Here is an 11,094-nt window from a genome sequence, read left to right as displayed (position 1 = left end):
TTTAAGCATTAAGCGATCAACTCAGTCACATTTGAGGTTTACTGGGAAAGTGGAAAAGAAAATAATATTTCAATGTGACACTTGCAATTCTCAAGAAGTAAATATTCATCCTCTTTTTTTTGGGATATTTCATGGTTGATTGGCCATGTAACTAATTTTGAACTTTGCAACCTGAAATTAGAAAAAACAAGTATTCACTGACCTTTCTCCTTTGTTTCGGGGCTTTCTGTCATTGAAATATCTGTTTCTTAAGTCAACTAGCTTCCTACTTACTACAAAAGGCAGCCTCATAGGTGAAAGATGAAGCCAACCCTGTGACACGTACTGCAGCTCCTCTAGCTGCCTCTAGATTGTAAGCTATTCCAGAGAAAGTGACTTTTTCAGATTCCGCCTCCTCATATTCATGAGTCTCTCTTAATTGTGTCTATATATTGTTTACAGAGTATTGTTGAATTGCATAAACAGACAGCCAAACAATTCTGTGCTCTAGTGATTAAAATGTAAGTACCAATTAGCAGGCATGTGTGATGCAACTAAAAGCCAGCTAATGACTGAGGGCTCCACCCGTTGTTCAAATATGGCTGCAACAAACTAACATGACAGCATGACTTTCATGTCCAGCCTGTTTCTGTGCAAAAAAAAAAAAAAGTTCTATCAGCAGAAAATCATCATAATAGTCAAAATATTAGTTCTAGTCCACAATTTTTACAGGTAATGAGGTGCAGGCTAAAAATATAAAACCAGTTTCCTACATTTGTCAATGTACAATTTGTGTTAATAATCAAACCACACATTTCTTCTTTACTGGTGCTTTTATTGTGACTTAAATGACAGTGTTACTATAAAAGGACAAACTAAAACAGGAAGTGTGATGTTTACGTGAATTTTATCACGTTGTAGGTGCCAATATTAAAACAATAACAAAGGGTTCAAAATAAACAAAGATATAATAAATTATGTGCAGTCTATGCAGTAATAGCTCATACAAACCTTTCCCGCCTCCTTACCTGGTCAGTTTTTAAGCATGATTTAGACTTTATGCCTAATCTTAAAATAATAAAGTATGGACTGATATGAGTCCGGCTCATTCAATGTTCTTACGTGTATCTCTTCATATAGCAGTAAAAATAGTTTAGGATTCACAGGGATGCTCTAGAAATGTATACAGTGCACAAAAACATCAGTTATGTGTGATTTTCAGGGTCATCAGATGGGCTGTTGAGCATCTCACATGAAAACGGAATTAAAAGCAAACTATTTCATTTATGCTGGATTTGCCACGTGTGCCACATTTTTCTGATAGAAATGCTGTACTGTGTGTAAAGCTAACAAGTGCATTATGTACAGTGATATGGTTGAATACAAACAGAAGCTAAGGGAAGCTGCCACAGGACTGTGGGAGCAGACAGTTAAATCCTTGAAGGCTGAAATCAGGCAGAGATTGGTCATCTTGCAGGAGGTCGTTGTCAAAAAGGTTTGGATTGTTGAGATACATCAGCAGATCCTGCGGCGGCTCTGGGTCTTCAACAGAGCCATTCATCATGGGATCAGGGTCATAAGATTCCAGTGGTGGCGTCAGACGATAAAGATCCCCGTCTTGTTCTAAGAGCGAAGAAGGAAAAAAAGAAGTTGAATCTGTTGTCATCGCTGTGTAGTTTATTTATGCTCTCGCTAGGGAAATGAAACTGAAAAAACATGTGATTTGCTGTTCAAGCCCAAAGCAGAAAATAGAAAATCACAGGAACTGATTTTGTACAGAACATTTAAACGATGTCTAACTTAGATAGTTTTTTTTTTTTTTTACCTCAGAATAGCTCAGTTGAATCGATACTAAATACAAATATCACATACCCTTTGTAAAGGAATAGTTTATTTTATGGCATATTAGAAAAAACAAAAATGAGCATTTTAACCATCCGTAAAATATTTAAATCTGACTGAAAGTGTCTTTTAAGCTCAATAATTTACTGATGACAGTGTTACTGAATAAATAATTAACCCTGTACATAAAAATCCTACACATGACTAAATCTGACTACTACTACACCCTCACCCCCATATTTTTCCGTCATAAAACTCAGACGCGCATAGAAAATACTGTTAATATTATTTTCCCTGTGAACCCAGAATCACGGAAATATTAAAATCCGAGAACATCAAGTCACTTAACGAGTGCAAAACCTCAGAAACTGTGAGAGCTTGACTGCAGCCATGAACAAAGCACTGACGCTATATGAATAAAACTAAATTGAACTGAATTGTTCTATATTACAGCACACACACATTTTCATATCTTAGTCCAGACATCTCATTTACATTACGCTTTCCCTAGCTGCTTAGCCTAAACCTAACTATAACAAAGCACATTTTGAACCTCAAAAATGTCTTCAAACTCGTGGGGACGGGCATTTTATTAAAGTTAAGCTATCTATGTACATGGTCTAGAACTTTTTTTTTTCAATTTCCAATTCAAATTATGATTCAACCTCATAGCTGTTTGCCTTCGCTCAAGGCTTAAGTCTTTCTCTAAGGATTTTCTGACGTGTCAATAGAGAAAACAAATGGAAAATTTGCTTCTGAAAGCGGAGCCATTAAAAAAGCAGGCAGTCCCTGTTGCACTCTACAGTTCTCTATGACTTTAACCTTTAAAGCTTGAAGAGATCCAGCATGCATTGCAGATGAACAATTGCAAGTGATGAGAACAGGACTTGTAGGGATCAATGCAAACAGGGCAAAAGCACTTTGAGCAGTGCGGAGGACAGCAGAGAAGGTGACCTCAAAGGGGAGATTGCAAAGATTTAAATCAGGTAAGATTTTTGCTTGTTATGAATGGGATCAAGCAAGGTTTTGATTTGACCAAAAACTCAAACATAACGTACTGTAAACATTTTTGTAGTAATTAAATGAAGAAAATATAATTTAATTGTGAGTTTTAGAGGTGCAAGTATGTATATTACTTCAGTAGTCATTTTAATAGCGACTCCAAGAATGTAATTTAATGTAAAAGGACCAAAAAGCAGCAGGATAATAAAACGTGTTAGTGATTCTATTGCTTGGCCAGAACAAGGCTTTATGTTCACTGCACCATGCTACGGCACATGTGCATGCAGTAAAAGCAGCCAACATTCCCACAAAAGTTCAATTCTAGGATAAAAAATAAATAAATAAATCTTTTAAAAAGCTGTCACCTGACATCTACTGTATTCAGACAGCATGCTACGCATTGATTTCATGCACTGCAAGACCATCACAGGGATGGTGACAGAGATTTTTGATGGAAGGTGAGTAATTTGTTTGACAAGGTCTTAAGCTGGATTGGACAGCAAGGAGAGGCATGACTCACCAGCTGCCTCTCCACACAGGCCATTCATTGGCTCCAGGCCTTCACCCTGTGCCATGTCAGAGGGCATGGGTGACCTGGCCTCCAGTGTGTTCCTACATGACCAATGATAAACAGTCATTACAACCATTAGCTCATGACATAAAAAAAAGGTGTGGGCACACCACTTTTTAAGTGAAGTGTATTTAAGTTTGTTGTATTAATGGGATGGGTTTTTTTTTTTCTTTAATTCCAACAAGCAAGACACTATAAATTAGCCTGAATGTATATGGACCGCATACTTACTCCTTGGAAACAAACACCAGCTTGGTTTTGATGTACTTTATGTATGGACTGTCCTCTGAAACAAAAAGAAAGAGAAATTTGATTTAATGGGTCATCTGCAGGACTAACTTCAATAATATTTTAAATGGTGGCCTTACCTCCACTCTTCTCAGTGTAATACTTTCCAAAAGCCTTATCTTTCGGGGTGTCCGGATACAGGTAGAGTAGAGGATTTTCTGGGACATTTTCAGCTTCTAAGATCTGGTAATTTCGAATGATTTCATGGAAGGGAATCTGGGAAAGGTCAACTTTGGTGAAGGGCTGGACTGTCTTTACATCAGGCTCACCTAAACAGACAGTGGATGATGTATTAAACAGGTTACCCCGGCCACTGTGAAATGCAGCTTAGTTGTATTTCTTTCAGACATACAAGCAAAAAAAACCCCAAAACACTCTCACCAGTCACAGTGATTTCCACCCAGGAGAAGGTAATTCCCCCAATGACGCTTTCACTGAAACGCAACAAGAACGTGCCTCTCTTTTTCTTCTTCAAGAGAGACTTCTCTTTGCCTTTGGTCACAAAACCCATGATGAGCCTGAAGCACAAAAGGAATTTTATTTTAAAAGGCAAACATTTCAGGTTTCACGGACACTGAAGTTATGAGCTAAACTGGACCATGCATATTAGTAACAGAGTTATCCAGATTACAATACTGACAGTGTGGCAAGTGGCTGGATTCTTTTAATCTGCTTAAACATTAACCTGACACTGCTGTCAAGTTTTCAAATACAGATGCTTACTTTTCTTTACTTAAAACAGACATTTGTTGATAACATTTGGAGGACAACCTGCAGATTTTTCCAAAAAAGGATTATCCAATATAGTTGTCACGAGTTAAGAGGTACCTATTTGTTCTGTGTGACGTACAAATAATATGCAAGGTACAGTACTGTGCAGAAGTCTTGAGCCACATCTCATTCATTTAGAAAGTCAAAATCCCTTGTTATTTTGTAATTGTGTAAGCTGTCTTGAGCAATAGTTCTCCAGGCTCTCTGAAGGTCTTTCGAAATTTTTATTTGGACACTGGTTTGTTTTTCAGCCATTCTCAGTCCAGTCCTTAAAGTTAACCATGATCAGAGGAATGTTTGTTTTGTTTAACCCATTAAAACTGACCTATGAATCATTCAAGCAAAAAAGCTTCTAAGAATGTATAACAATCATACCCATCCCTCCACAGATCCTCAAGGTATGTTTTCACCATCATCAAAATGCCATCAAACCACACCCAGAAAGTGTCAGGAGTATTCTCCTGTAACACAAACAGCAGAAAATGTCATTTGGACACACTTACAGACCTATGTTCTCTGCAACGAAATGCTCAGATATATTTAGATGAGATGTAATAATTGTTTTTAGTGGTGAGGCTTAAGGTTAAATTACTCAAGACTTGCAAAGTATGGCTTGAGGGATTACAAAAAAAACCAGTAGCTTTTAGGGCTCTTACCTTGGTAAATTTTGACCACGGTACTGTGCAGCTGTCATAGTTTGGCTTTTTGCCTGGAGATTAAAAAAACACGATGGACAATCACAAGCATGCTTACAAGCCACAAAGGACAACGAATTATGTCAGTCTTGTGCTACTATCTATAAATGTAAAGTTTGCAAAATCAAGATACATTTTAACAGTACATGAAAGTAGGTGTTGTCAACAATGAGCAGAATGAAGCAGAACACGGTGGAAGAATTTACCAAAGAGCTTGTTTGCGATCATTTCCAGCTGAGTGTCATCAAGGCCACGTTTTGTGGCCGAGAGAAACTGCCAGCTCAACATCTCTCCAAACTGAGGCCAAGTAGCTGCAGGAGTGTTGGCGAAGAACATAACATCCTGGGAAAAGCAGACATATGCACATGATATGTACACGATTAATTTAGTCTGGCCCGTAATTGTATTACAAGGGAACTTGAATGCAAAAGCACAGCATGTCTGCCAGTAACAGTGACTTATCACCTTGGGATCCTGACTGAGCATGTTGAACCAGAGGACAGATGCCCAGGCACTTTGCTGCTGGCTGGAGTTTGAGATGATGACCACAGGGAGGGTGGAGGCCTACAAGTGTGTGTGCCATAAAAACATATAGCTTCTACTTAGGTCATAGTTCTGTCACCAAAGCTGCAAATTAATGATTAATTTTTAAACGGAATTAATGTTCTTTATCTGTGATGGCAGCCATAAAACATGAAAAACGCAGAAGAAACTCCACCTGCAGCTCAACAGAGAAGCCTTTCAGCTCAAATACAGTGTTGAAGTAGATGATATGCAGCTCCTCTGTAACACTCAGAGAAATCTATAAACAAGAAATTAACACACAGATCATTATTCCTTTATTATGATGTAACATTAAGAAGAGATGGTATCAGCAGGGTTACCGATATTAACTCACATCACTGACTCCTTTGCCACCACCTCCTGATTTCTGCTCCTTCAGAGTCTACAGACAAATAGTATTTATGAATTAACTAGTAAGAACGCACACACAGTCACTGCCAAATAACAAATAAAAATTCTCACCTGCCAGTAAAGGTATATGTATATTGATATAAATGTTATTTTTTGAATTACTTGAGTGTAGCTGATGTATTACATGTTAAATACATTGTTAAATATTTGGTTTTAAACCATTTTTGTGTCACAGTTGTATAAAAGTCTTTGTATCTAATTGCTTATGAATTCATTATTGAATATACCAGATGTCTGAAGTCTGCCACCATGCCTCCATTCGTGCTCTCAGCCATGTTCAAGGCCTTAATTTTAGTCCCCAGGACATTGAAACGTCGATACCTACAAAAAACAGGAGGTTTACTAAAAACAAGTTCACAGCAAATGTCAAAGCTCAACGTGGCTTCTGAAACTTAGATGTAAATGAAAAAAACTTGCCCTTTGATCTGAGGAGCCTCCCTATAATCAAGGGTGAGAAAAAAACACAGCAGAAGTGATCACAGGGAGGAATTAGACATCTTTCTCTAATGTTAAATCCTGGAAGTTTGTTTTAAGGGTAATGAAAACAACTAAAGGTCTGAAAGAGAAAACTTACTTGTCCATGGATACATCCACTTTCATGGAGTGGTTCAGTTCCGGAAACTTCACAAGAAGTCTGAAATGGTTAAGTCAGGTGCAAAATGTTAGAGCTTGAGAAATATGAAGATGATGAAGACAAAAATGTAAAAAAACAGGAAACCAGGAATGCTCCTAAGGTCACAGCATGGAAGACAGCCAAAGACATACTTGGGAAGAAGATGAGATGGCTCTGCAGGAATGCAACAAACTTTCAGACTTACTCGCATTATTTCACAATTGATTCTTTGTTTACATGGTGGAAATAAAGGCCAACAAAACCACTCTCTATACCAGTCTGTTTCTATAAAGATACAGCAGCTTGATATGCACATTATCCTAATAAGTACAGCATAGTACAGTAAGATAACGGGGGCGCAATGTCAAACATATATTCTTACTTTGTGTAATATGCTGAGATATTTATAATTTATAATTAATTAATTTTTTGTAACTTTGTAATATACTGTATTATTTAATTTGGTTTAGTTAGTAAATGTTCTTACTGTCTTGGAGCACAATAAAGTATTCTGATTCTGACATTATTTACTGTAAGCTCATTAGTGGCTCTACAGGTTTAAACATTTTCCTAAAAAGCAAAAGATCAAAGTTCAATCCCAGGAGGAGACACAAATCCCTCTGGGGTTGTGCCAGCCAGGACACCCAGTGTAAACAAAATCTGCCAAATCAAACATGTGGATTAGGGAGCAGCTGAAAGTAGCTCTCTTATTAATGCAGATAAGTCCATTGAAACACTGCGTGCACGCTGATTTCTGTGCTGGGCACTGACCTGGCTTTGACAGAGAACTGGACATTTGTGCGGAGAACCAAAGATCCTTTCCCCTGAGGCATGGATGGCTGAGTTTCAACCACAAAGGAGCTAAATGTAAGAGTAAAATAAAAAAAGGGAATGTCATTTAATTACCTAAAGAATACATAAAAGTGAAAGAGAACATCATAGAGTGTCCTAAAAGAAATACCTCTTGAGTAAGTCTCTTAGAAGAGTGTCCACTCTCTTCTGCAGTGTGGGGTTTTGGGCCTTCACAGGGTCATTTTCATAGGACACTTTTCCTACTAGCTCCTCCAACTTAGTAAGAAACTCCCACACCTGGAACAGACACACTGCCACACAGCTGAACCTAGAGATTCAGAAAGAGAATTTATTTTAATTTCATGCAGATTTTAGAGAATGGGGGGATGGACTTTGGAAATGCAAATTCAGCTCAAAGAGAATAAACATACCACTTTTCCAGCTGATCCAGGCAAACATTGTCCGGAGCACCAATGCATGCTTTCTGCTGCCTCCTCTGCCACTCCACCAGCTCCTTCTTCACAAGCACATCAATGATGTCCTGAATCCTGTCCAGAATATCATTTAGGCCTGACAACGTGCTCTAAAAAGTGATAAAATGAGATAAGAATGTAAATAATTAAACAACTACAATAAAACGTTTAAGAATATATTTAGGAATATTACTGACTCCATACCTTCCTGCAGTTATTCAACTTGTTGACAAGCAACTGAAGCGCTTTAATCTGTTCTTTTTTCCTGGCCTCGTCTACCACAGCTGCTTAAAAGTTTCCATGGTGGGATGAAAATTTCCACATGACAAAGACCAAAACAAAAGAGTACATGTAGCTCTGATTTAAATCTTTTTTAGATTTATTACTAACTCTCACAGACATTAAAGCATGCAAATATAACCAGATTGTTTTCATTTGTTTACCTTCCAACTTCTGGGTTTGGAATTTAAAATCAAACTCATCTTGCTGCTCCTCCAGACATATGATTGTATGTTCCATACACTGTAGCACAAAAAAGGAAATGAAAAAACTGCGACATGCTTTATCCATATAATACAAATAATAACACAAAGGAACATAATCTCCACCTGCACTTCATTCCTCAAGCCAGCCAGTTTACGTTCAAGGTCCTGCTGACTGCTTGTCTCCATTGCCTCTGGCTCAACTTGCAAAAGCTGGACCTAAGAATAAACAAAGGTGGAGCTAATACCAAGATCTTATTGTCTTTCAGATGTAATACTGGGTGAAGCTGTCACAAGGGAAATAGTAAGTGAGAGTGTAGTGTAAAAACTGCTGGGGGGAAAATCTTCACGTTTTAGCCCACACAGTGAGTTTCATGGTTCTATTTCACACACACAGAGCTCTTTTTAAAAAACTGAATGGAAAAAACTAAAACAGGATAAAAATTTACACTAGGCTCCTTAAAAGTTTGCATTTAATTTTACACTTAAAAGCTGAATTGCAATACTACAAACACTGAAGCTAACAATGGAGTCATAACAGAAAAAAGCCAAAACATGGCAATACACCAATAGATCATACGATATAATGTTTTCCTGTAAAAAAAATACCACATACAGGTATATCCAAGTGTGCAAGTGTAGTGTTGGGGCACTATTTTTAGCAGAGCATTACCATTTTACAGTACATACTAAATACCTATGCTTTTTCTGGGTTTATTTCTTTTCTTAAGGCACTTAGCTACATTGTTATCAAAAGTGGCTATACATAAAGTTTATTTTTAATTACCACAATGAGACGTTACACCAACCTTTTCAGCCAGTTCAGCGCTATCCAGGATTTCCTTCTCTTTTTCCAAAAACCAAAGGATGGTGGTTGCCAAAGCACACGGATCATCCACATACCTCTGTAAGAGAGAAATAGCAGAGGCTGGGAGTCACATGTGTTAAAGTATATTATATTACACTGATACAGTATATAGGCCAATCAACTGTGCAGACTTACTGGAGGTCATTAAAAGGCTTTTTTTTTTACTTTTGTCACTTTTTATAAACCTTTACTGTCATATTATCATTTCTCATCAGCCAATAAAGGATTAATAACAGGTTAATGTTTTCCTATGTCTAAATATCTCTCACTTGGCTAAACAGGAAATTCTGAGCATGTAAACACATAAGCAAATCATGGTAAACGGAGTGGTTGCAATTATGATACTATTATTCAAAATTTGCTTTTCCATTTTAAACCAGAGACGTCACTGGGTTGCTCCTTTACTGGACACACCTGAAAGTTCTGCTTATAGCGCCTAATGTTGTGCTGCAGTAAAAATGACTCCTCCTGGACAAAGCGGCTGTGTTGGATGTCCAGATTCTCAAGCAGGACCTGGAACAGCACCATAGCAAAGGCATGGTCCCGTGCTGCCCGCTGCCTGTAGAAAATGACATAATAAGAGCTTTTCACAGCCATACTCACTTACAGTAATCATTGAAACTCGTTGAATCACAGGGTTCCTTACCACTCCTGCTTCTCTATCCAAGGGGCCAGGTAGTGCCGGACATCCATGGGTAAAGCATCTCTGTCATAGAGCTCGTGTAACTGCTGTCGGTACGCAATAGGAAGCTGTCTCAATCTGTCCCACTGTGCCATCCTAAGGCACACAAACAGCCAGCAATCACATTAAAGGCTGGATTCAAGTTAACGGCCGGGTGTTAACTTGTCATCCTAGAGTGCGACTACTTTACAAACAGTGCCATAAAGAGTAAAGTGGGCGAGTTTGTACCAGTATGAAATCAACAGCTGAGCGAACAACAGATGACCGTAGACCAAGTCCTTACTGCATGACGTGAAATCCGTGCACACTGTTTAAGAGCGATACTGAAAACTTAAACTTTACTTTATCTGCAGGTTAGCTAGCTGGCGGAAAAAGTGCTAAGACCACGAATACCCGTCGATAATGACCCGTCGATAATAACACATTTACTCACCTCAGTGCAAGATATCAGTGCGAATCCACTTAGTATACCTTATTAGCTTTCCGCTAGATTAAGACAATGTGCATATCTAGCTCTTCCGTCGAGCTACTTTGGAACGCTGGTAAAACAAAACAACTGTCAAGAGCAAGCAAGCGTGTAAAGTGTTTCCCCGTCAAGTCTTTATTTTACTGCTTTGTCATTGGATATCTACTTGTCCCGCCCAAGAAGACCATGACGACTAAACTCCCGACGCCATTTTGGCTCTGAAAGAATTTCCACCAAAGGCAGTTAAAAAGCCGAAATGTCGCGACAAGACTCGCAGATTCCTCGTGAGTTCAGACTTAACGCCTGATTGGCCAGTCCGTGGACAGGACCACGCGTTCTGCTGGTTAACGCATCTGTCAATCTCTCGCGTTGCATAGCAGTGAGCAAAATAGAAACTTACGGCCGTGTAACCAAGAGATTTCCCGAGAAATGACGTTTCGAAAGTGACAAAGCCAAAGAGGAGCATGTGACTCACAACAAACCTCAAAACAGGTTGTGTGTCTTCGTAGAATCATCTGAGAAGAAAGCGTTTTTTATTGTATTCCCACGTCGTTTTTATTGTATTCCTTTATGCAAACACAATGAAAATGAAAAA

General features: G+C 38.4%; 1 protein-coding gene across 3 annotated transcripts; it reads right to left on the bottom strand.

Annotated features, from left to right (window-relative positions):
- Window positions 1–793: 793 nt before the first annotated feature.
- stat2 (signal transducer and activator of transcription 2) lies at window positions 794–10,644 on the bottom strand. 3 transcript variants are annotated; one of them, XM_040028788.1, is made up of 24 exons: window positions 10,467–10,643; window positions 9,998–10,129; window positions 9,766–9,910; window positions 9,293–9,388; window positions 8,610–8,702; window positions 8,445–8,523; window positions 8,206–8,288; window positions 7,960–8,111; window positions 7,698–7,856; window positions 7,508–7,597; window positions 6,698–6,757; window positions 6,541–6,561; window positions 6,351–6,444; window positions 6,047–6,094; window positions 5,867–5,950; window positions 5,614–5,712; window positions 5,355–5,490; window positions 5,110–5,162; window positions 4,829–4,914; window positions 4,064–4,200; window positions 3,763–3,951; window positions 3,626–3,680; window positions 3,344–3,435; window positions 794–1,602 (listed from the first exon to the last, which is right to left on the bottom strand). In XM_040028788.1, exons 2-24 carry the CDS (start codon window positions 10,126–10,128, stop codon window positions 1,373–1,375), a joined length of 2,412 nt encoding a protein of 803 aa, XP_039884722.1. In that variant the 5' UTR covers window position 10,129; window positions 10,467–10,643; the 3' UTR covers window positions 794–1,372. The 3 variants fall into 3 exon arrangements, with proteins under 3 accessions (XP_039884722.1, XP_039884723.1, XP_039884724.1); XM_040028789.1 differs by having other exon boundaries at window positions 8,206–8,285; window positions 10,467–10,642; XM_040028790.1 differs by lacking the exon at window positions 3,344–3,435 and having other exon boundaries at window positions 1,433–1,602; window positions 10,467–10,644.
- Between the last annotated feature and the right edge of the window lie 450 nt (window positions 10,645–11,094).

The sequence above is a fragment of the Simochromis diagramma genome, unplaced genomic scaffold (assembly GCF_900408965.1).
Source record: "Simochromis diagramma unplaced genomic scaffold, fSimDia1.1 OVJJ01000483.1, whole genome shotgun sequence".
NCBI classification, from domain to species: domain Eukaryota; kingdom Metazoa; phylum Chordata; class Actinopteri; order Cichliformes; family Cichlidae; genus Simochromis; species Simochromis diagramma.
The sequence above is the reverse complement of the archived record's forward strand: the minus strand, read 5'-3'. Positions and strand labels throughout refer to the sequence as shown.

What these genes read in the sequence shown, in the direction of transcription:
- stat2 (XM_040028788.1), bottom strand. Translation starts at nt 10,128, where the DNA reads ATGGCACAGTGGGACAGATTGAGACAGCTTCCTATTGCGTACCGACAG. An exon ending in CTAAGAGACTTACTCAAGAG is followed by an intron (nt 7,598 to 7,697) that starts GTATTTCTTTTA and finishes TCTTACATTTAG; the next exon opens with CTCCTTTGTGGTTGAAACTC. An exon ending in GTGGATGTATCCATGGACAA is followed by an intron (nt 6,562 to 6,697) that starts GTAAGTTTTCTC and finishes CCTTGATTATAG; the next exon opens with GGAGGCTCCTCAGATCAAAG.